Below are 25358 nucleotides of genomic sequence, written 5' to 3'. Positions count from 1 at the left end.
TATTAATATATAAACGAATATGTTATAGTTATAGATAGTATTTGCATGTTTTATTGATTAATACTATAAAATTAGTATGGTGATAAATGTATTTTTGATCATTTTAGTCTAAGTATACGTTTGAGCGAATGTTACAATCAATCTAAGTTGGTAATATCACTTAGGTGATAATAACCCTTCAATAACAAATCCCGATAATTACTTTATCCAAAGAAACATATTCGTTAATAAATACGAATAACAAATAAACATACTCGTAAGTAAAATAGGAAGTAAAACAAATATTTTTTATTTATCTTTGTTACTTATAAATGTATTCATATTTACACCTTCAATTTAAAATTGTTGCTTTACACTTTAAATTTATTAAAACTAAATTTTCTTAGTTAAAGTACTCGGTCCTTATATTTATTAAAAAATATGAAGTGGGTCCTAATATTTTGATTAATTTTGATTAAGTTTGTATTTTTGAAAATATAATGCAATTTGATCATTTTAATTAGTATTGTGTCAACAAAGTTAATTCATATATCATGTATCAGCTTTAAAAGAAAATTAAATAAATAAAAAAACATGAATTAACATGTGACACATTAGTTAACATTGTTGATACAAAATTAACGAAAATAATCAAATTGCATTATATTTTAAGAATATGAACTCAATTGGAATTAATGACAGATCTTGACCATTAATTTTAGGGAGCCAAACTAATATATTTAAAATTTATATATTTTATCACTATTGATAACATATCAATAATAGCAATAATGGATACATAATTTAACATAATTATAACTATAAAAGAAATTAATGAATAATTCATCAATAATTAAGTCAAAACTACAATTTTTAGTTATATTCTTTTAATGTAATTGTGTGCAAAAAAATTATTTTCCATTTTATTTCATAATCTTGTTTGACAAAAAAAAATAAAGTAAAATGTATTTCTTATTCTTGTGAAATATTTATATAGTTCAAAGATGACTAATAGATTTTACAAATTTGAATAATTAAAAGTATTAATAGTAAAATACTGAAGTTAAAATTTAAAATTATTTTTCTATTGGATATGATATTGCCAATTTAGTTACAAAACTATTAATTAATAGTAAGTGAGAAGTAAAAGGGTGATAATAAATACTATTATTTTTTTAAATTCAATAATTAATTTAGTTTTATCTATAATTAAATAATTTTTTAAAATCATAAATATATCAATAAGTAAAATATGAAAAAAATTTGGGAAAGAATCATGTGAACCGACTAAGGTATGTGAACGGGACTAATCAAAATATGAAGACTTATTTAATATTTTTTAACAATAATACAGGTAGTATTTTAATGTCAATTATATATATATATATATATATATATATATATTTCATTTATTAAAAGGTATTATACAATTTATACAATGTGGTTAACTTTTCTCTAAAATAAATAAAGTTAAAATATAATTTATTAGACATTGTAGTGTATTTCTTTTAATAATTTTATATCTTTGTCATGATTATCTTTTATTTCTTTACACTTACCACTTTTGTCTTATGAAGTAAATTTGTTAACCGCAGAAATTTTGATAATATCCATATAGTTTTATTTACTTGATTTCTATTGTTATCGTTTTTGTTGTTTTGAATAATTATATTTCAATTTATAAATTTGTTATCGATTTTTTTTCTTAAAAATTTAAAATAACATTTGTTTTTGTCATTTTTATTCGTAACCTTGATAATATTTAATTTGTTTATATGTACAGAATGACAATGTGGTAACCTTGATAATATTTAATTTGTTTATATGTACAGAATGACAATGTGATCTGGTCCGACAAGTTAAACAAAGTTATATTTTATAATAAAACAAGTTTTGGACATGAACATTAAGATGCAAATCAACCGCATCTTAGTGATAAAAAAAAATAGTGTAATAGTCCAATAAAAAACAGTTTAATAAAAAATAATCCAAACAGTCCAAAAGAGTTCAAAAATTGGTTCACTCGTGAATTTACAAGTTGAAGTTTAAAAGTGTAGGTTATGTGGGCCTGCGGGCCACCCCGCCCCGCTGCGCCTTTGGCTAGCGTGGGTTGCGAGCTATACGACTAACAGACTCAATACCTCGGTCCGTCCCGCATTTTTTTGGCGGACTGACCCGCTGGATTAAGACCACATTGTTATCCCTATTTATATGTGTATTTTGTATAAGACCAAAATCGTAAAATAAAATTGTTTTAATTGTTATTAAGATTAAGAAAAGTTATGAAATTTATTTAATTATCATTTACAAAATTATGTTAATAAAATTACAAATAATTATGATTTATTTTACTGTACGAATAATAATGAAATGTACATATGTGATGACTTAAGCATATTATATTACGCTTGATAAATATATGGAAAAATGTTCTTTGACACCATTTGACAACTTTTACAAAAATAAAAATAAAATAGTCTTGGCAAGAATTACCTTTTATATTTCTAGAAGGAAATGAAAGTAAATAGTATTAAGAGATAATGTCAAATAGTAGTAAAAATAGATATAGTGTCAAAATATTAGTGTACTTAATACATGTAATTGTGTAGTCTATCAATGAATCTTATTCGATATAAGAAAAATATTAAATAATTTAACTAATCACAAACGAAATTGAAATCTCATTTTATAATTGATATGCTAATAGCACAATTTTCATTCATTATATTTTGAGATATTTATTCTATTTGTAAATATTGTTTTATTTTATTTAGTTATTAAACTCACGAAAAAAACAAAAATTTTAAAATTCAACTTTAAATTCTTACTAATTTTTTGCTGTACATTCCATTTAAAAAAAAAACTTATTTCAACAATGAATAATAATAATAGTATCAATGTATTACATTTTTATAACTTTCTTCTATGTTTCATTAAATTGTTATACATATAATTATAATAATAATTTACATTCTAAATTAGTTTACAAAATTCAAATTTAAATTATACTCAACATTTCCTATTCTTTATTAAGATATATAGTCTTTTTTTTTTCATTCTTTTAATCCAAATTAAAATTTAATTTCACATTTGTAACTATTACTTTTAATTTCAATTATTTTTTACATTTTTCCTCCCTTCCATTTTTTACCATTTAAAAGAATAAAAAGCCTTAGACGAAATTCGTTTTTTCAGAGATCCAATTACCATCTGTTATGAACACAGTGAGTGTTTCAGTTTCGCATTAGAGATCCAGTTCTACTCTTTTTTGAAACTAAAATTCTCAACGTAAATCCTTAAAATAATTTAATTAGGCTTAAGTCTATTTTGGGATTTTTTTTTTCAAAAGGGTTTAGTTAGGAAAAAAAAAACTAAAAAAAGTGCTAACTGCATATTCTAAAATAAAATTTGAAAATAAGTTATGAAAAAAAAAGGGTACAGGTGGAATGAACAGTGGTTGTGATGTGAGTGAGTGAAAGATGATGAATGATTAGAGAAAGGTAGCTAAAGATGAGAAAGGTGAAGGGAGTCCATTGGAGTTGAGTTTTGTTGTGTGGTCTTTTCAATTTTGATTTGCGGAGGGAGGATAAAACGTGGAACGTAGCTTTCACATTTTTATTTACATATTTTCCTTCTTTTTCTTTTTTTCTATCTATTTTTACAAATATATTTTGAACCTTCCCACTCTCAGGTTAATTTGAACATAAGCATTACGATTACCGACTACCGAGGGACACGGTCACGCAGAGATCGTGAAAGCGCCGAGCAGTTCCAGCTTTTGGCTCCCACGCTCACTCGCTCATTCACTCAGTCGCAGATCCAAGGAAGTGGTGAAGCCCTCGCTCCCCGCGACGGCGGCGTTAGCATTATTACTTGTAATTCGTAAACCTTTCAGGCTTGTCGCATGCGCAGTCTCACACTCTCTGGTTGTGGACAAGTTTGAGAAGAACAAGCACAAGTGAATGTATCTCTGTATGTGTGTTACTTGTTTGAATCATGTTGTGTGAACTCTGAAGTGAAGCAATCTCTTCTGCTACTGCAACTGCAACTGCAACCAACCGCTGTTTACCTAATAAGAACAAGAGTAAAAAAGGAGGTTAGGTTAGGTTCGGTTGGTCTTTGTTTCATTTCAGTTTCACTCTCTCCATTTTGATCTGCCGTGACCGACATTTTTTTTGTCAGCTGTGGGTAGCGAAGATCTGAGAATCTCTGTGGACCGAATTAGATCTCGGGACTCGAATGTCTCTAATCGGGAGCTGCTGTTCCTGCCGCAACTGCAATTGCTAGGGTTTTTTTATTCATACCGATGACTACCAAACGCGCTTACAAGCTTCGTATCCTTCTTGTCATTTCTGCATTTTGTTTGATCTATGCTGTGCTCTTGCCCTTCATTGTTTTTTTCATCTACAGATCTCTCTGCTATCTGTTGCCCTCTTTGCTTTCGTTATTCTATTGTTGTGTGTGTGTGTGGGTTATGGTTGGTACTTGCTGGTTGGCTTGGCCTTGACGAGTTATGTTCAGAGGAATTTGTAGCACATGCTTCTTCTGTCAACTGCCTCAAGATTGGACGTAAATCATCCAGGGTTCTTGTCACTGGAGGTGAAGACCACAAGGTCAATCTTTGGGCTATTGGCAAACCTAACGCTATACTGGTTCGTTCTCCTCTTTTCTCCTCGTCTTTTTTAGTTGCGCCTTAATTATTAGCATTGTTTTCCTTGTGCCGGCCTCTTGTTCCCTCTCACATTTGAAACTCATTTTTAATTATTTGGAGCTGCTCCAAGCTAGTTTGCACAGTAACTGGTCACTGATGAAAATGGTGTTACATGAAAACTTCTTGTCATGTTTTCATCGGATTAATTTTCTTCTGAAGTTATTCTTAATGTCACATCATGACATCATCGTTTCCATTTCTTTTATTTAGGTTTGTTACATATTGTGAATATGCTCGTTGTATTCGGGCTTTGGTTTAGTTGGTTAGGATTAAATTTAAAAATTTTAAAGCTAGAAATTATCCCTTTTTGCTGTTTTTGTTTTGACATATGGTATATATATATTTGAGATTGTGTGAAGGAGATTCCTCTCTCAAATGTTCAAAGTGAGTGGATTCCATTTTTTTTTCTGGTTTCAGTTGAAAATAACCCAATATGTGCTGCTTATCCCATTCTGACAAGTTCAACCCATTAGACCTTCAAGATGGTACTCAATTTTTAGCTATTGGGATGTCCTCTTGGCCGTTGGGAACAACTGATCAGTTTCTTATCTAAATGCATTCTTTTTCTTGTTTTTATACCAATGATGCTGCCATCATCTTTTTATTTACTTTTGTCTGTCTCATTTATATTTTACAGAAAAATATTCCTGTAGAAAAGAGAATGTTTGTTTCTCTATTTTCAGTAAGAGCTGTTTCCCGTTTTGCAGAGTTTGTCAGGACATTCTAGTGGAATAGACTCCGTAAGCTTTGATTCCTCTGAAGTCTTGGTAGCCGCTGGAGCTGCAAGTGGCACTATCAAACTTTGGGACTTAGAAGAGGCAAAGAGTACGCAGTTTCTTGCCATTCACTTTAAATGGTCTTAATTCACTGATGAAAAGAGATTTGATTAGTCTCACATAATTTATTCAGTATTTTTACCACAAGTTTTTTGCCCATACCGATAAATTTAGTCTTTGACTTGCTGTGTTTCTTTTGGCAGTTGTTCGTACTCTTACTGGTCATAGGTCCAATTGTACATCAGTGGACTTTCATCCATTTGGAGAATTCTTTGCATCTGGTTCTTTAGACACCAATCTTAAGATATGGGACATCAGAAAGAAGGGTTGTATCCATACATACAAGGGTCACACTCGAGGGGTCAATGCAATCAGGTTTACCCCAGATGGACGCTGGGTTGTTTCAGGTGGAGAGGACAATACTGTAAAGGTTAGAATTGCTTTCCCTTATCATGGTATTAGCAGAGTCAGATTCAATATATAGGTTTCCCTTGCATGGTTGGTCAACTATACAAGGAAAAAGTAGTCAATCATATTGAACCATATATACCTATGTCTTGCATGGTTTGCCTCAAATAAAAATAATTAACCATGGAATGAAAACTGCTGGGTGATGTACATGATGATGAATACCCTCAATGAAAAATAGCAAGTTCAGGTGTCTACTTTTGTAACCTTGTTTCATGAAATGCTGGTAAAAAAATTCAGAGGTTGAAAGAACTGAAAGAGAATATAAGTTCTGATTTTATTGATATTCTGATATCTGAATACAGAGAACATATTTTAATAGTACAGAGATAGGGGCAGTTAAGTAACTACCAATAACAGAAAATACAGCTGGCATATCCACTTGCTTAGCTGGCAGAATATCCTATACTAATTTGGGTATATTTGGACAAACTTACTAAAAGGACTTCTAAGAGATGAAAAGGAGAAGAAAAAAATTAGATCAGTGTCTTCAAAAGTTAAAATTAGCTTTTGGACAAGTTAAAAGATAAAAAGTTGGAATAGCTATATGAGAGAGCTTGTACAAATTAACTTGTGCGTAAGTTAATTCTACCTTCTAGAGAAACTCATTTCAATATCTTTCCTAGAAGTCCTTTTAGAGAAGTTTGTCCAAACATGTACCTTAATACAGAATATACATGTTTATCTCTTTACTGTTACACAAAGCAGTAGCTAAGAAAAGTCTTATACTCTATTACTGGGTGTGTGTGAGAGAACAAATATAGAAGTGAGTATAACAAACATGATAATTTGAGGTTGTACGCATAATATGGTAGTACAGGTGAAAATAATAAACATGATAACCTGAAGGTATATACACATGGTAATGGTAGTAAAGATAAAACAAGAAATTAAGCTGTCTGTGGCGGGATTCGCAAAATTATTGGTGTACTTGAGGGCAGCTAGGGCTGTATTGTGGACTGCTACTTCTTCAGAGACTGTGAATGGGAATGTAATCTTGTTGTGTTAGGTGCCGTGTAGATTTCTTGAGGTGTCTGCTCTTTAGTGGTCTGCAGAATGGTCTTATTGAAGCTTATATTACTCTTCCTATCACAATCCAACCAATAGAAAATTTATTTGTAAAAATGCAAAGTGCACCTTAACTTCCATGGCTTTTTATAAAAGGTTATGAAAAAATAAAGGGGCTAAAATTTTGTGGTTGTGTTCTGTTTATGCATTCATTTTGTGCATTTGATTGGAGGGAAATACTTGCATTACTTTAATGTTGTCCTTTGCCGTAAACTACCTCTAGAATGTGATGATATTTAGCCTTTCTTTGCATGTGGCTATTTCAGAGTTACTTGTTCAAAGTGACGTGAAGATAGTTTGGGCACCCTTACTGCGTTCTTGAGTATACTTACTGTCATTACTTTTTAATATCTTTCTCCTCTTGTTTTGGTTGATATTTTGTTGTATATTTAAATAAGTTTGTTTCTCCAAGTGGCGTGTAGAGAGAATGGACAGCTTGCTGCGTTCTTGAGTCTACTTTTAGCGATTACGTTTTTTTTAATATTTTTCTCCAATGTGTGTTTGTTATATAGAAGAAATGTTCCCTTTGCTGCTGAGTTGGGAGCAAATAATCTAATCTTCACTTAATATAGACTTTAGTATGACTTCTTGAAAAAGTCTGTAAAATTTTATATTCGTTATCATGGACTTGGTGCATAGTATGCAATATATCTATCTTAATATTTTGATTAATTGTGATTAATGTAATTTTGGCATGTATGGTTGTACTACATTTGCAAATGAGAATCTATTGTTTTTTTCAAACAATTATCTAAATTATAATGTATATTTTTGCAGTTATGGGATCTGACTGCAGGGAAGCTCTTGCATGACTTTAAATGTCACGAAGGCCAGATCCAGTGTATAGATTTTCATCCCAATGAGTTTCTACTAGCAACAGGTTAGTCTTACTTCTCTGATGAAATCATGAAAATAAGTACCTTTCTCTACCTTAGCAAGAGAGGGTGTGTGTGGTTGGTTTGTTATTTGTTTTCATTTTCAGTTGATATGTTTTCTTTAATGATTACAATTACAAAAACATGAATTATTTTCATTTTGTTTTCGGTTTTTGTGGTTGCATTACTTTAATTGTGAGTGAAAACATGTCATTTGAATGTAAAAACAAAACAAACATGGTGTTTGAACTTTATCCAGGTTCAAGATGTTTTTTCATGTGCTGCTTGGAGCTTTTGCAATAATTTATTTTGTAAGCTTTTGTTTTAGCTTATGAAAATTGTTATTACATTCCCGTTAGTTAGGAATATGGCCAAAGTAGACCTTCTAAGACTTGAACTTATTGTGTTTTGTTTGTGGAAGTTTTTTTTTTGTTAATTTCAGTGAATTCGAGTTTAATTTTATTTCATTTATCCCTCCCTTCTCATATTTAGGTTCGGCAGATAGAACAGTAAAATTCTGGGACCTTGAAACCTTTGAGCTTATTGGTTCGGCTGGTCCTGAGGTACTTTTTATTATAGGAAATTGACCATTTTCTTCAGGATGATCAGTTTACGATCAATCTGTCAAGTTAATTTTGGTTTATTTGGACTATTTTTTCTTATGTTAGACATCTGGAGTGCGTTCTCTTACTTTTAGTCCTGACGGGAGGACCTTGCTTTGTGGTTTACACGAGAGTTTAAAGGTAAGCTCTTTTTTTGGTTTATTTATGAGGTAAATCATTTATGAAGGTTATAATGTTCTGCTTGGTTCTGTTTAGGTTTTCTCGTGGGAACCTATAAGATGCCATGATATGGTGGAAGTGGGTTGGTCTAAATTGTCAGATCTTAATGTTCATGAAGGAAAACTTCTTGGCTGCTCATACAATCAAAGCTGTGTTGGAGTCTGGGTGGTGGACATCTCGGTAAAGGCACTTATCTTCAAGAGAAAATTTCGCTTCTTATAGGAATTGTTGCCTTGTATTTGATACCACTTAATACTAATGTGCCTCTTTTACATTTCTGATCTCTTGTCCAGCGTATAGAACCATATGCACTTAATAGTGTGAACCATCTAAATGGTCATTCAGAAACTAAATCCTCAGGAGGAAATATGACTGTTCTGAATGAGATCAGTGCTAAGGCTAGGCTACCTGTTTCACAAAATCCAGATCAATTACTAAAAGAAACGAGATCTCTTGGAAGGTTGTCAGTTTCTTCTCAAGATTCAGACCCCTTAAAGGAGGGAAAATGTTTGCCATGTATACATCCTTCCTCATTTTTCAATTTCTTATTTTGTTTTTTGAATTTGTTCTAGTCAATTTTTCGTGTAATCTTTTGTATCTGGATCCATTTGGATCATGTTATCAATTAATCACTGCTCACTCACTATGTGACTTATGGATTGCATGAAGCCTCAGGAAGTGCACCAAGTACTCCTCAAAGGATCAATTTGAACTCTGGTCCCAAAACAGTACCTGGCGGTTCAACCACAGTGGTTAATACAACAGCTCAGAAAAGGAGTTCTTTGAAATCTCATACAACATCCAATGTTCCAATTGTCAATAAATCAGATATTATACCGGTAATTGTCCCCAGAACTAGCTTGAGGTCATCCGAGCCTGTAGCTGATTCTAGAAAAGAAGTTGGAGTTGCTGGAAGAACAATGCCATTCCCCTTACAATCAAAGGCAACAGATATGCGTAAATTTCCGAATAATAGAGATGACATGGATAAGCCCCTTCCTTCTCCTCTGACTGAATCTGCAGCATCTAAGAGCAGTGAATTAAGTGGTTTTGCAGATAAAAGTAATTTCCCTGCTTCTGTAAGCTCCACGCAAGGTATTTCTACATCTTTTAAAGGCTTAAATTATGCTAGGTGTCTTGAGACTAGTAAATATGAATAAATTCATTGAGCTCTGTGCTAGTAATCAGCATGAAGTTTTACATCTCCTATATTCACACAGCTTGTTTTCCATTGATATTTATGCAATATGTTTTCTAGTCCTAATCTATTTAACTGTGAGTTGTACTGTTAATATTATTGCAATTGTCTAAGTTTTGGTCAAATGGTTGTGAACCATAGTATTAGAACCTCATTATCATCACACCATATAATCTAATACATGTTACTAGGAGTTTGCTTACTCTCTTTTACTCCTTCCATATCTAAATCTTGTGATTTCAACAGAGTTATGGATGGTTTTTTATGAATTAGCGTAGCTGTGAACATGTGCTTTATTGCCATGTAACAAACTTTCGACGTCTGAAGGAGGCCATTTTTAAGTACTTTGTAACTCAAGCTTTTAAGTGAATTTTTTGGCAAAAATTTCTCGTTTCTCTGGATATTATCTTATCTGAATACATGTCATGTTCATGAGCTTCAAATCCCTGGTGTTGCTCACAATAATAAAGTAATAGAAGTGTGAGATGGGAATTTGTTTTGGAGAAGATAAACTTGGATTGATTTATATGCCTCACCAGTGAACAAAAGAAACTTTGTATATAGGTGAGATCTGTGCTATGGCTGTGTGGCAAAAGCCGACGTTGACCTATAATTACTATGGCAAACCATTCTTGTTTTATGCTTTGGGCTACCATGAATGTGGATGCCATAAGAAAAGATGCCATGCTTTCCCAGTCTTTCTTACATCTAAAAGTAATATGCTCTTAATAATTGCGAGACTTAGGTCTCAAAACATAGCGTTAACTTGCTGGAAGCTGTAACTTTGAAAGTGATTTGCATATTAGGAACGATTTGGGGTGTATCAATGCATCGCAATTTTCGTGTTATGGGAAGGACCTTTGCATAAGTTTTCTTTTGTTGTCTGGTTGTAGCTGTTTGATCTCTGTTTGATTTTTCATGGACATTGAGTACAATTACAATGCTATAATGAGACTAAACGTAGACAATGTACTAAGGCAAAATGGTGTGAAGGTCCACTGCCTCATGTTATGGTTTTTACAATGATTGATGAGCATTTGTTTGTGAAAATCTGGATTTGTTTACCCTGTTGGATGGTGTATTAATGGTGTTTAGAATTCCATCCTGTTCCAGATGAATCTCGAAGCTTGAAAGTGAACAGGGATGTATGTTCTGTGGAAGTGCAAAAAGGAGGTATCTTTCTTTTTGTGAACTGTTGGTTGTCATTTCATTAATTTAAATGTTTTCTTAATTTTATACTCTTTATAAAATATAGGGAGAATGCGGTCACTTCTCAATTTAGAAAAGAGGGAACGACCTCTAAATTATGAAGGACCTAGACAAGGGATTTCTCACGGAAGGATATCATCAGTTCATGTGCTTCCTTTCAGTGGGGTATTATACCAATTCTATTGTTTGCTATAATAATTTGTAGCCTTTTTTATATCTATTTTGTGTAACTTATGATGATTAATGCATCATAGCTTTGTTTACTGACACACTTAAAGAACACTTAAAAAATACTGGTATAATCGATCCATTTCTTTCGTTCTGTAAGAATGTGCTGAAACTTATTTTATTTGGGACAGGGCAATCAAGTTAGCATCAGAGAGTAAGTGGGCCACTATATAGTTATACTCATTTTGTATCTGCACCCTTTCTATTATAAGGGCAAGGGGGACCTCTGATTATTTTCTTGACATATGGTTGTGGAAGGAAAGTACTGCCGTAATATGATGGGAACTAATTACAAATGAAATATACAAATAAAAACACTAGGATTTCAGGTCCTCACAAAAATAGATTCTGCAAATCTCAGACCGCAACCAAAGATTACTGAAAGGAAGAAAACAAAAGCACTTTAATGTCCTTGACCCTCACTTACTTTGCCTATATTACTACTTTTTTCCCTACCTTTCTAATTTAAAACGCCTTATATATCCCCTCTCTTCCTTCTTAGTTCATAATTTCTCCCTGCCCTTTATTTGTTTTCCTTTTACTTGGTGGATGTAATTTCCTTATTCCTCAAAGTTATACAGAGACATTCTACTGAGAAGGCTACAGTTTCTGCTACTGATGAAGATTCCATTGCTGATGTGATGGAACAACATGATGAATTTCTCAGTTCAATGATGGCTCGTTCAGCTAAGTTACAGGTATTGATGGTTTAATTATGATTTCATGAATATTTTTCAGAGTCCCTTGAATTTATTTAGATTTGTCTTACTGCTATCTGTTCTATGATGATGAGCAAGAGTCTTTGAATGTTGAGTGTCAACTGGTCAGGGAACTTGATGTGCTTCAGCATTCTTTTTCTTCTCTCAGATTAGAGAAAAAATGGATCTAGAGGAGAGAATTTCATATGATCAGAGGATAATATGTATAGGAATTTAGGTAGGGAAGGAGAAAAGAGAAAACAAGCTCCCTATTATAGAATATAATATTCATATTTGGTGTTTATTGATGTGTCACAAAAGACAACTGTAACCCTTTTTAATAAATGATATACTAATATTACTCTGGTAAGCCTAATTTGAGGAAGTGGATCATGATATATTATGAAATATTGAAGCATGAAAAACACTTCTAAGAGATCGATCATTCCAGATATTATGAGATATTTTCTAGATAAATGATTTCTCACTATACCATCCTATAGAGTTTGGAGTCTACCACAAACTTAACCTGGTGTTCACAAGAAGAAACATATGAATTGACAATGCTTGATCATAACTTTATATATTAAATGAAGAAACCTGCTTAGAAAGCTAGTAACCAGAAGCTAAGGCCATTTTATCCCATGAAAAGATGAAATAGCAAATATTTATCTCAGAAAGTTCTATCATTGCTCTATAATTGTTTATTTGTGGAACAACTACAACTAACTGAACCGTTCTGAAGTTTGAATCGTGTTCCTTTTTTTTTCTCGGTGAATTCAATCATACCAATTTGTAGAATCCACAGCCTGACGCAGAGCAATTTCCAAATAAAGCAAAACGAGAAATTGGTTTTTGTACGAAAAGATAAATTCCCTTCAATAAACATTTAGAATTTACTTAAATAGAATTTTGGTACCTGACCCATTCCTACTTGCAATTATTCATTTGCTGAACTTTGAAAGCATTATATTGCAGATGGTCTTCAGATGTTGGGAAAGGAATGATGTTAACGAGGTCATTGGCATAATGACAAAGATGGATGATCATGCTGTGAGCATAGAGTGTTTTTTTTTTTTTTTTTTGTCATTATTGCATACCATTATTAAATCTTGACCTTACCGTGGTATTGTTAATATGTATGCATAATTTTCTTATATAAATATTAAATTTGATGAAACTCCTGTGATTGGTTTTTATTCCAGGTGATTGCGGATGTTGTTAGCATTATAATGGAAAAAATTGATATCATTACACTTGATATATGCACTGGTCTTCTACCACTTCTAGCCGACCTTCTACAAAGTGAAATGGAAAGGTGAGTGATATCTCTTCTGATTCAAGGCAGCATTTTAAATGCTTTGTGCTGGACCAATGCATTATAGAGGACATAAAATATTGTTAAAAGTAAGATAAAGTGATAGTTACATGGTTTATGAAATGTTTCTTTCATGCGTTCAGTGTCATCCGCACTAGTATAACAGTTGTTATATAAACCAGATTTCCGTGGGAATGGGGCGACAACTATTTTTTGAGAAAACAGGTGGTTTGGAATAATCCAATGTGGGTAACCAACCAGGGCCTTGATTTACCTTGTTTGAATTTTCTTGGATAACATTTTTTATCAACACCAGTACTAACCGGTGTGGAAGGTATTCCACGACAGCAAGAATGAGGAGGCCATTTTGGGGATTTAAGGGAAAGGAGTGGATCATAAATTAAATGGATTACTTTTGCTTGACATTTTTATTAAATATATTTTCTCTAAATTTTGTGTATTGAACCATCTTTTGGGCTCTTTTAGCAGTATTATGCAGTAACTTTAAGTGTTAACATTTCTTACTCTGTGGAGAAAGAAAAAATTATCCAAGGAGAGAAGTTACGGGGATCCATGGAGAAAAAATTATCCTTGTAGTTTTGTTAAATTTTTATGAAATCCCAATAATTTGAAAGATTTTAACGGAATCCCCTGTACTTCTAAAAAAACCTATTTTTATTAAACAATTTTATTTTTCCTAAATTATAAAGACTTATTTGAAGACTTAGATAGCTGGTGGTATTTTATTTGACACTCATAACACAAGTTGATGAAACAATAAACTTTATGCGTAGTCTTGTATGTATGTATAACTTAACTAAAGTTAATAGCTGCCAGCAAGTACGACCAGTTTAAGAATTAACAGAGACTGTTAAAACTTTGAAAGTTCAGTAAACTATGAAAACCTTTGGCTCTTTATTGCATGTTTCATGACTAACCATCAATAATATGGAATCATTTATCTAATAAACACTACAAGTAATCATTTATAATGTGTCTTGGGCATTCGTGTTTAAATCAGCTGTACCCTTAATATTTTCCAGTGACAAAATCTTCACCAATTTTGTGATTGTATCCGTATAGAAGATGAGTAATTTTGATGTTTTTATATTTTTAAATTATAATTCGATAGATTTAGTTGTGCTGACAAATTTTATATTCATATATTTGTAGACATCAGGGAATATCCTTGGAAATGCTATTGAAACTGGTCAGAATATTTGGTTCGGTAATCTATTCTACTGTATCAGCTCCACTACCCGTTGGTGTCGATATTGAAGCAGAGAAAAGGTTTTGTTAATTCCTCAGAGATTTTTATATGTATAAATAGTGTACACACACACACACATATATATACTCGTTCATTTTATGCTGCTTGTTAATGTGGTCAGGCTAGAACGTTGCAACCTCTGCTTCCCAGAACTTGAAAAAGTCAAAAGTTTTTTACCTTCTCTTTCGAGGTATCAGTTCAACTTTATTTTTTGGCTTGAATGGAAAAAAAATGTCTATTTATTTAAGCCGGATTTGGCAATGCTAGTTTGGCGTGAACTCATTGTTTGTTGTCTCTTCACCTGTAGAAGAGGAGGATCAGTTGCAAAATCTGCACACGAGTTGAATCTGGCTTTACAGGATGTTTCATGATCCTGTCGTGGTTCAATGATCTCTGTTGCTCATGTTTTGCCGGTGCTTTTGGGGGTTTTGTGCATTTTAAAGATTTAAACCTCTAAACAAGCCACGGAATAGTTTGATGCATTGTCCTCTGGCGTCGAAAAAAGCCTTTTCATGTATGTACATTTATTGCCGGTGAAAGTTCATGGAAATTGATTAGTGGAGGCACTGATAACTGCTAATTCTGCGACATATACTCGAAGCTAAAGCTTATGAGACATGTCACCCTCTGCTGATGGTTGCACAGCTGACTTAACCAGTCGTCATCTGCTTCATGTGAAGATCTGAGTCCATTCCACAACTAACCCAATATGTGGCGCAAGATACTACTGCCTGTCTATTCTCATTTCGAAATTTCATGATTTTTGTTATGGTTCTTTAAGTGCCGATATGCATAGTGAGTGGCGCCGTTCATATTTCTATTTGTTGCATATTCTTGTATGATTTTCTTTCAATGCTTTTGCTTGAATATGACAATGGATTAGTGTCTTGTATGCCCTATGGGATCATAGCCATTCAAAATGATTAAGTATTATTCATGGACTATCTACATATGAACTTTTCAGAATTCCCATATTTTAGGCTATTTAAAACCGGACTCAGACTAATCTTTGAAGACAATTGTCTTGTGTTTGAATGAGACAATTTAATGAAATAATTTATTTATTTAAAGAATTTGAAATTCTTTGAAATAAAATGACTTGTTTGGATGAATGGTGAAATTAAAGGAAATTGAAATTGAGAAATTTAAGAAAATATTTTAAATAATTAAAATAATAGAATTCGAAATTCACTTAAGAGAAGGAAATTAAAATTACCCTCTTTTTCATTTCACTCACAAAGGTTGAGTTGAATTAACTTTGATTGAAGGTTGAGCTGAGTTAATCCAGAATGAAGGTCGAGGCAAGTTTGTATGAGCTGAATTGACCTGGGTTGAAGGTACAACTGGATGGTTCAAGTTGAAGGTTGAGTCGAAGGTCAAAACGAGTTGATCTAAGTCGAAGTTCGAATCAAGTTGACCCTGGCTGAATGTCAAGCCAAGTCGGCCAAGCCAAGTTGATGGGCGAGCCGAGTCGGGTCGGGCTGAAGGTGGAGTCAAGTTAACTCGGGTCGAAGGTTGAGTCAAGTTAAATTTGTCCAGATTGAATGTCAAGTAGAGTTGGCCCAACTCAAAGGTCGATCCGAGTTAGCCCAGATTAAATCTTTATGAGTCGATCCAAACCAAAAGTCGAGACAAGTCATCCTGGATCAAAGATCAAACTAACTCAACTTAGGCTCAAGGATAAAGTTGAGTTTGTCTTAAAATAGAAATTGAATTACTCTATCCAAACAAGAAAATTGAAATCTAAGATTCCATCTAAATAAATTATTTAATAAATGAAAAGAATTCAATGTGTTGCAAGGAAAACATGTTTGCTTCTTGACGTTGCCGGTACAAATGGGGCTGAATTTGCCCAAAAAAGCTACCCGCAATAAGGCCCATGCAGGGTGCAGAATTACTTTGTAGGTGGAAAATGGACATAAATCAAGCAGGATGTTGCTTCATGCAATCTATTGTATTTAGAATGGGAGTACAGTTTCTCTGTGGTGTGTTATATCAAGTTTGTTCAAGCTACATGATGGTTCTCAAGAGTTCTTTCTTATGGCTCATGTGTTTTTATGCAGCATATTACTAGTTTTAGCCTATCTCTTAGCTTGTTTTTCTTTGCTTTAAAATTAAAATATGTCAATTTTGTTTGTAGTTGTGTATCTTGTTGGGTCCTTTTGTGGTTTAACCTTTGTTTAGGTGTGTTTAAAAATACCATATATCTTGTACAAATGATAATGATGTAGGTTTTCTTTTTTGTAAAAAAGTTTGAGCACTCCAAATATTCTTATTATATTTCTTTTTTGACGATAAAAAAATACTATATATTTTAATTTCTTGAAATTTTTGAAATCACTCGTCCAAACACATGGATGGGATTTGATTCTAACGTAGAAAATATCATTAAGTGATCGCTTGGGAATTTTAAGACTAAGTGAAGTGGGAGTTCTCTTATTTTCATGCATCATGAAGAGGATTTGTCGAAAAATACTTCGGAGAGGAAGGTGGAAACTACGCAATGAAATTCTTACTAAGAAAAAATTCCAAGGCGAGGCTCAAGTCTAGATGCCCGAAACCAAAAGAGAAATGCTGGTTCAAATAAGATTATTTGTTGGTTAATCACTGAAAAATGTTCTTTTCAAGTATAACTTCATTTTAAATCTTGAAGCAAGTTTTCGTCTCGCAGCTAAGTTTCGTAATCAAACTTTTTAAACCTGTAAGAAAGTTTATCTAAAATTTAGAGGATACATGACATTCCTCTGTCAAATTATGTGAAACTGTCTCTTGCAGCGTACCATACCATCATTCTTTCGCACATGATATGTGAAATACAACAAAACCATGCTTTCGCTTCTTAGAAATGAAATTACAGATACGTTAAAGAGCAGTGCCATTTTCCACCGAGTAGGGTAAACTTACCCTAAAGTTAAACTCACCCAAAAAGTTTACCTTTTCGTATGCACATTTGTTACAACCCGTTTTGAACCAAACTGAGAGTACAATGCATGGAGTGTAATGGTTTAAATCTTGAAGTATTTGTAACCATACTCGGGACTTGTCATCCCCTCTTCCCAATCACCCATGCGGCGACCACCAAAAATAATTTGTTGGATTCCAAGATATCTGCTATTCAGAAAAAGGTTACTCACACTAGCTTTTATAAAATAACTAAATATGTTTTTGATCTTTCACTTTTACTGAAAATCAGAATTAGTTTCTACCGTAAACCTTGAACCAATTTAGTCTTTTATATTTAGAAATAAGTGGGTTTAGTCCCTTAAACCAAATTTTTCTAAGTTTATTTGACGTTTCAAACGCATTTTTCAGCTAACATTGAAGTGAACATGTGTCAAACGGTGTAAATAAACTAAAATATTATAATGAAATGTGTTTGAAACGTCAAATAAACTTAATAAAATTTGGTTAAAAGAATTAAGTCCATGCATTTAAAGAGTTAAAGGACTAAATTGGTTTAGTTTCCAAGGGAGACTAATTCTAATTTTTACTAAAAATTGAAGTACCAAAAACATATTTAACCTTTTATAAAACAACTAACAAGACAAGCACATATATCCTTAATTTAGTCACAAGAATTTTAGTATTCAAACTTACTCCGAGCTCAAGCTAGTTAGGCAGTTGAGCAGCACATCAATTGCAAAATAATCAGATGTACCCAAGTCCACCCTGTAAGATATTCGTATAAAGCTTAAATATGTTTTGTGCCAACACGAATCTTGATTAAATCACATATTTTACAGTTATATAATAATATAATTACATAAAACACATTACATGTGAATGGACTAATGTAAAAAAGTTACATTCATATAAGAAGATTTTTACTCCAATTGTTTTGTACTTTATTCCTTCATCTCAATTATAATGTAATTAGCTCCAATTTGTTTCTTTTTTCTTTACTTCTCAGTTCTATTCATCCTTTCTTCTGGTTTGTCTCTTGGTCAAACATGTAATCCAAATCACTCCAAGGAAAACTTAAGCTAACAGTAATTTATGTATTGTCAGTTTTACTAAATTTGATTTCTTCTTTTGATTCATTTGACGAGAGATATCATTCACGATACTGGTTGTTTGTTTGAATATTTTTTTTACGAGGTTTCTAGTTTGAGTTGATCAATACAGATTAACTTAAAAATCTCACTTCTTTATATTTTTTGGGATTCTTTATTGTGCTCTCTGCATTTAATTAATTCTGTTTACGACTTTAAGTTTTTAAATACTATAATAAGCTGCGTGTGATTAAAGAGTCTTTGCCAAAATTTCAATATATACTTAGATGAGTTCCTTGTAAAACAACATTTTTACTATTTCACTTTTAAAGAGCTGAGTTCTAGAGTTAATACCACACACGACCCCAATTGTCCTGGAACTCAATATCACTGATATCATGGAAAGATGATGGCATGACTTTGAAACCCTTGTCTGCATCATATAGTGGATCAAACTCCATTGATGAATTTGTCATCTGTCATCAATTCAAGATAATTCAGTTCTTGTCAGAATGTAAAGGTACAAATAGGAAGCTAGATATAGTTGCCATGACTCATAGTTCATGCAGGTGTATCATTGCCATAGCATCTTTGCACTAAGCTAAACTTGACGAATTCCAAAGACCAAAATCATATAAATTGTCCTTGTTTGTTTATAAATTAAAAGTGAAACAATGAGTCTTACTCCACCAACAGTAATGAGTCTCATTGGTGATTTCTTAGTTTCCTATATGCTTCCAAGCAACAACCTAGCATTAACTTTCTCACCCATTCATTCACGCCAACATGGTAATTGAAGGGTGATTCAAAAAATGAATCAACAATAATAACATGTGGAACTTGAAGGGTTACAATAAAGTGTCCAAAAAATGAGAGAATCTATCATATAATGGCTTGCAGAAGAACTACAGTAGGCAAAAGAAAAAATAAAACCAATTCAAATAGGGAAGAGTGAAATGCACTAAAATACAATAATCTACTCAGGAACAAGCTAATCCAAAGCAAACAAAAAAACTAAATCAAGAATAGAACACGCTAGAGCAGAGAACTAGTGCCAAACTGATTGATAATAAAGAAAAACATGCCAAACAGTAACAGCTTAGAACTAGCTAATGGTGTTTGAGAAGATTTTGTAAGAAAGTGAGAAACAAAGTTTTTATGAACGTGCTCGAGTAGTTTCACCACTCAGCTTGAAAATTTATTTTCCATAGAGTAACAAAGATAATCAAGGCCAACTACAACTATAGGAGATGGTGCCAACACTAAAGTGTTACAAGACAGCAACAGAAAACTGAAGAAGTGAACATGGCCTCACCTGCAAATTTGATGAATTGAAGGCACCAAGGCGACCCATGACATACCATGATTGAATAACCTGCATTTTACATGAAGAATACAGATAAATTTTATGAATAAATATAACTACATATTAAAAGCTAAAAGTCTAAAAGTTAAAACTAAACACTTACATTACCGATTAGATTAACATCCCTATCTGATGGTGGTCCATACAATTCAAACCAGATATATGAATCAGTTGGATTGAAGCTGCAAGAGGGAATGCAGAGCTAATTGAAAATGGGTTTTGATAAACACACAGAAATTGGTGAAATGCAAGTATGTTTGTGTACTTTCTGAAGGTGACTTTGAAAGCAAGGACGGATCCTGTTTTTGACTTTTGAAAGTCTCGACCTTTCCTTCGAACCCTATCTTCCACGCGTTTCCTCATGAGTTCAGGGTTGCCAATACTATCTCCAAGAACGCCACGGAGTTCTTCGTCGTCTTTGCAGGCATTTTCGAGGACTCTGAAGGCAAAACAGAGCATCGATTAATAAATAGAAGAAGCATCATTAATGGAGGAATGAAGAGAAAGACGGTTACTTTGCCCAAGCAGGGTAGTTGTGGAGCCTCTCGTATTCACGCTTCTGTTTCTCTTCTCGAACTTTAAGCAGTCTGCGACCTCTGGCGGTAGTTCCCGACCCTTTTATGTCCTCCGGGTCACCGGAAGTGTGAGGGTTACCGTCGGAGAGACCAGAGACAGAGACAGTGACAGAGACAGGACGAGGAGGAGAACGAAGTCGAAGACGAAAACTCGTATTGGTCCTTGCAGTTGAGGAAGAGTAGCAACATCCCAATCCGATGATGGATTTGGCCTCCACCCACTGCCAACGGCAATAACATCCATAAGCCATCTCTCTCACTCTGCTTCTCAAATGCTTATCGTCTCTTTTTGTAGCAGACCAGACAAGTACGATGTTTTTTTTTTCGTTTTTACCAAATTACGTTAATAACTTCTCAACATTTAGGCTAAAGTGTTTCTTAACTAGAGTATGAATGTAATGTATTTTTAGCCATTAACAAAAACTCATGTAAATAAAGAGAGAGAGGATGAAATATGAGTGCGATTGTTTGACTTTAATTTTATAATATTCAGATAAATTTATGATAAACAAGTTTGCCACTATTAAATTGTTTATGTATCAATGTAAAAAGTACGTGACAACTTTTTATTTGCTTAAAACAATAAAGAAAAATAAAATGGATGGCTTATGGGTATAAGAAAACTCAACACACCCGTCCTTCAGTTAAGAAACTTCTTCATCCGTGAATCATAACATTTAGGTGTGAATAATTATCTGTATTTAAAAAGCAAACATAAATCAATGAAGTTCACCGTTTTTTGTACAGGACACACTAATTCGTATTTTGTGGCAATGTTATAATGGCATTGCCGTGTTCATTCCTAGCATGTGGAGCTTCTTTATCAGAACTATTTTGTCATATCCCTACTTCAAATACACACTATGTGACGAGGTATCTATCAGACCAAAAGCAATCATACGTTAAAAAGCAAGAATACTGATTTATTTCCATGACATATCTTTCAGTGTACTCCGCAGCATTAACAGCGAATAACAAAACTCAATTTATCTAAAGCTAGTAACTAAATCTTCCATTTTATGATATAATGGATAAACAGCACAAAAGTTTCACAAACAAAAGCCAAAACATAGCCCTGCATCAGTTTGTGCCACGCGGGCGAATAACACATTCAGCTCCTCAGTATATCTTGCGTTTATTATTTCACTATGCAGATCTTTATAACAGAGGCAGCTCCGATACGATGCAGTGCAACAACAGCATCACCAGGCTTACAAAGACCCCTTTCTGTTGCAGACTTAAGAGCAGCTTCCAGAATCACCTCTGTGGATTCTGCATCAGTAGCTTTAGCAGATCCCTCGCCCAATATAGGAATCAAGCCCCTGTATATTAAGCTGTGCCTTGCTGGCGTCTCATCACTGCAGGTCCAATCAAATGAGTCTGTGGTCAAAACTGGAACCACCACTGACAATATTGGAACCGCTGGCCTATACTTGGCAACTAATTTGGCTGTAGACCCACCACGTGTCAGCACAACAATGAGTTTTGCTTTGGCTTTGTTAGCTGTGCGGACAGCAGATGATGCAAGGCTTTCCAGTGGACTCATAGGCAAGGGGGTAGACCTTATCATCTCTTTGAAGATAGCACCATAGTCAAGGGATGATTCTGCTTCAATACAAATACGAGCCATGATTTTCACAGCAAGTTCAGGGTATGCCCCGGCAGCACTTTCACCACTAAGCATGACACAATCTGTTCCATCAAGAACTGCATTAGCTACATCAGTTGCTTCAGCTCGGGTTGGCCTGGGGGACTTGATCATTGATTCAAGCATTTGGGTGGCAGTGACCACAGGCTTCCCAACAAGATTACACTTGTATATCATCATTTTCTGTGCCAGAAAAATCTTTTCAACCGGGATCTCCATTCCAAGATCACCACGGGCCACCATGAATGCATCCGTCTCCCGAAGGATTTCATCAAAATTCAGGACTCCCTCCTGATTCTCAACCTTGGAATATCATAAAATCATTAAAATATAAATCAGGTTTTGTGAACTGAAAGAGACGAACTGGTAAAAGAAAACCTCCAGCATATGTAAATATAAAACAATTAGATAATACTACATACTACATATATAAAATCCAAACAAGCATGCACCTTGTGTTAAAGTGAAGACATTAAGAATATGGAATAAATTGAACTCAATGCATAGAAGACATTATGTGCGTGTGCGTGTGTGTATGGATACTACTGGGTGGTATGGAAGGGAGGCTAAAAGCATGGTTTCCCCCAGTTATTATTCCTAATTATGGAATACTTGACCAATATAAATTACACTTTTTACAATACACAACAAACACTATTCCTGTCGTAGATGTGCAACTCGTGTATGATGAGGAAAAAACACAGCTCTTTCCACATCAACTGAGAAACCACAAAGGAAAAATAGATCACAATTAATAATAAAACCTCTAGTTTATTTTGAAAGATGCACAAGGTTTTTTATTACGGAAATTGCATAAGAATGCAATAAAGAATACCTTTGACATCAACTGAATATTCTTTGCATGTGGACCCAGAACCTTTCGGACATTAACAAGATCTGAGCCTTTCCGCACAAATGAAAGTGCAATCATATCAATCTTGTTGGGTACACCCCATTGAAGAATATCTTCCTTATCCTTCTCAGTAAGTGTGGGAAGATCCACCACAACACCAGGAAGATTAACATTTTTTCTCTCACCCAAGGTGGCAGTGTTTTCACAACGACATCTAACAGTACCAGCATCAGGATCACAAGACAGGACAGTGAGAGTGATTGTCCCATCAGAGCATAGTATGGTATTTCCAGGCTTCAAGTGGACAGGCAGTTTCTTGTAACTCATCGATATCATCTCCGGGTCCCCCTTAATATCATAATCAGTAGTTATGGTGATTTCTTGTCCTTCTTTGAGTTGAATAGGTTTTCCATCTTTCAGAAAACCAGTTCGAATCTCAGGTCCCTGCAGAAATACAGCATATAGCAGATGTACACGGAATGTTAATGATTTATTGAATAAAAAATCCATCACCATAAGAGAAACAGAACTTTACAATGTCAAGAACAAGATATCCTCCTTAATAAGATATTTACAGGGGAAAAACACAAAGCTGTACAACTACTGCATTAAAATGTAAAACTAAGAGCATAAACTGGCCATGAGAAGTGCGACAAATTTAAGCATTTAATAGCAACCAGATACAATACAGTTGTTAGAAAATCCATTCAAGAAGGCCAAAGGCACTTTGAACTTGTGTCCACAAGCTAATAGCTATATATGACACTATATATGGAAACAACAAACTTAACACTTACCACCATTCCATCACCAAATCATTGATCACTTAAAAAAAATAGAGCAGGCATTGAATCAAGACATGAGAGAATCATGTCTGCATGAATAGTAAGAAGCGTTAACTTTATGCATAAATAACTAATTTTATACGTTAAGTAGTGTTTGGGTGAGCATTAGCAAACTAGGCTTTGAATGATTTCAATTTTGACCATCTTGGATGAATCTGAATTGGAAGCGACGCAATCTGAGCTCGAAAACTCTTTATCTAAAAAGCATATTTATAGAGAAAGATAGTACACATTACACAATTCCCAACCTAGAGCATAAGATATAATCTTTCGCCTTGAATCTAACGTGCTGGAATTTAAAGCTAAAAAATTGATTTCAAACACCCAAAATATCATTTTAATTGTTTAGAATCTCATTTCTTTCTAGAAATGCCCCCACCAAATTTACATACAAGCTATAAAAATGTCGAGCTTAGAAATGTCCCCAAATGCGTAATAAATGCACTGGTTCAATAGTGAATGAAGAAAGGAAGAACAGGGGCAATGAAAAGAAAAATGAAATGAAGAATACAAAGAGGGTACACAGTAGAAGAGAAAAATTGAGTGGATGAAAAGAACGGCGAAATGACCTTAGTGTCGAGCATGACAGCACAGAGAATTCCGGTGTTGTGCATAGCAATTTTGAGATTGTTGAGGGTTTCCTGATGATACTCGTGGGTGCCATGAGAGAAGTTGAAACGAGCAACGTTCATCCCCGCCCTCAGAAGCTTCTCGGTCATTTCCACGGATCGGGAAGCAGGACCCAACGTACACACTATTTTGGTTTTAGGAACACGCCCATCATTGGGTAGCTCCTTCAAGATCCCTTCGATCTCTATATTCGCCATTCTAACTCACTCCTTCACTGCTACTCCTCTCTCTCTGAACATACAACATTCAGATCAATGGATATGTCACACGAAACTCAAATAAACAAAACCAACAACCAGACACGATAGGGGAAGCACAAACAAACCTTAGATTGGGACAACACCAGCCTCGGTCTGAGTCGAAAGGGTTAGGTTGCAGAGGGTCTCAATCTCACACTCACTCCTATTTATTTATTTATTTTAGCATAATAGAAACCTATGTTTTTTTGTCTTCCAAACACCACCCAACACGCGTTACGGGATTTTTATGCTTCCTTGAATTTAAAAGTCGCCACGAGTCCACCACTTTCCCCAACTCCCACAGAATCACAAAAACAAAAGCACTTTTGCGCCTTTCCACAACTGAATTCTACGTTTTTCTATTGGTAAATATTTTATTTTTTTTTAATTTTCGGTAAATTTTAAAATTATTTTATTTAAAATTTAAAAATAATTTTAAAATTTTTAAAATACGTGAATTTAGTTATTTAATTTATTTAATATTTTAAACGTGTTTTATAATAATATTTATTTGATATTAAAATAAAAATATGTTTAACTGTATAAACAATTCAGTTATATTTCTAAAATGCGTACAAAATATCAAATACATCTAACAAAATTTAATTAAAAATGATTAAGTCTACGTAT

At 33.6% G+C, this 25358-nt stretch overlaps 3 protein-coding genes across 7 annotated transcripts; 1 reads left to right on the top strand and 2 right to left on the bottom strand.

The window, feature by feature from the left end:
• Nucleotides 1–3509: 3509 nt before the first annotated feature.
• On the top strand, nt 3510–15524 carry LOC114181958 (katanin p80 WD40 repeat-containing subunit B1 homolog). Of its 4 annotated transcripts, none has more exons than XM_028068661.1 (20): nt 3510–3572; nt 3671–4075; nt 4162–4313; nt 4501–4631; nt 5398–5515; nt 5670–5896; nt 7780–7882; nt 8370–8440; nt 8546–8620; nt 8696–8839; nt 8953–9175; nt 9329–9754; nt 10971–11030; nt 11113–11231; nt 11876–11992; nt 12971–13045; nt 13198–13310; nt 14484–14600; nt 14702–14770; nt 14891–15524. In XM_028068661.1, the coding sequence occupies exons 3-20, from the start codon at nt 4286–4288 to the stop codon at nt 14949–14951; spliced, it is 2277 nt and encodes a 758-aa protein (XP_027924462.1). In that variant the 5' UTR covers nt 3510–3572; nt 3671–4075; nt 4162–4285; the 3' UTR covers nt 14952–15524. The 4 variants fall into 4 exon arrangements, with proteins under 4 accessions (XP_027924462.1, XP_027924459.1, XP_027924461.1 ...); XM_028068658.1 differs by having other exon boundaries at nt 3512–3572; nt 14888–15524; XM_028068660.1 differs by having other exon boundaries at nt 3512–3572; nt 3671–4080; nt 14888–15524.
• Nucleotides 15525–17295: 1771 nt separating this feature from the next.
• Nucleotides 17296–20906, bottom strand: LOC114181439. Of its 2 annotated transcripts, none has more exons than XM_028067898.1 (7): nt 20454–20906; nt 20204–20377; nt 20042–20120; nt 19888–19947; nt 18927–19048; nt 18178–18249; nt 17296–17691 (listed from the first exon to the last, which is right to left on the bottom strand). In XM_028067898.1, exons 1-7 carry the CDS (start codon nt 20762–20764, stop codon nt 17586–17588), a joined length of 924 nt encoding a protein of 307 aa, XP_027923699.1. In that variant the 5' UTR covers nt 20765–20906; the 3' UTR covers nt 17296–17585. The 2 variants fall into 2 exon arrangements, with proteins under 2 accessions (XP_027923699.1, XP_027923700.1); XM_028067899.1 differs by having other exon boundaries at nt 17296–17688; nt 20454–20905.
• Nucleotides 20907–21411: 505 nt separating this feature from the next.
• LOC114181778 (pyruvate kinase, cytosolic isozyme) lies at nt 21412–25036 on the bottom strand. The gene is made up of 4 exons (XM_028068328.1): nt 24815–25036; nt 24429–24720; nt 22997–23458; nt 21412–22464 (listed from the first exon to the last, which is right to left on the bottom strand). The coding sequence occupies exons 2-4, from the start codon at nt 24684–24686 to the stop codon at nt 21652–21654; spliced, it is 1533 nt and encodes a 510-aa protein (XP_027924129.1). The 5' UTR covers nt 24687–24720; nt 24815–25036; the 3' UTR covers nt 21412–21651.
• Between the last annotated feature and the right edge of the window lie 322 nt (nt 25037–25358).

The sequence above is a fragment of the Vigna unguiculata genome, chromosome 4 (assembly GCF_004118075.2).
Source record: "Vigna unguiculata cultivar IT97K-499-35 chromosome 4, ASM411807v1, whole genome shotgun sequence".
Taxonomy (NCBI): Eukaryota; Viridiplantae; Streptophyta; class Magnoliopsida; order Fabales; family Fabaceae; genus Vigna; species Vigna unguiculata.
Note: the sequence above shows the minus strand (reverse complement) of the source record. Positions and strands in the feature narration are given on the sequence as shown.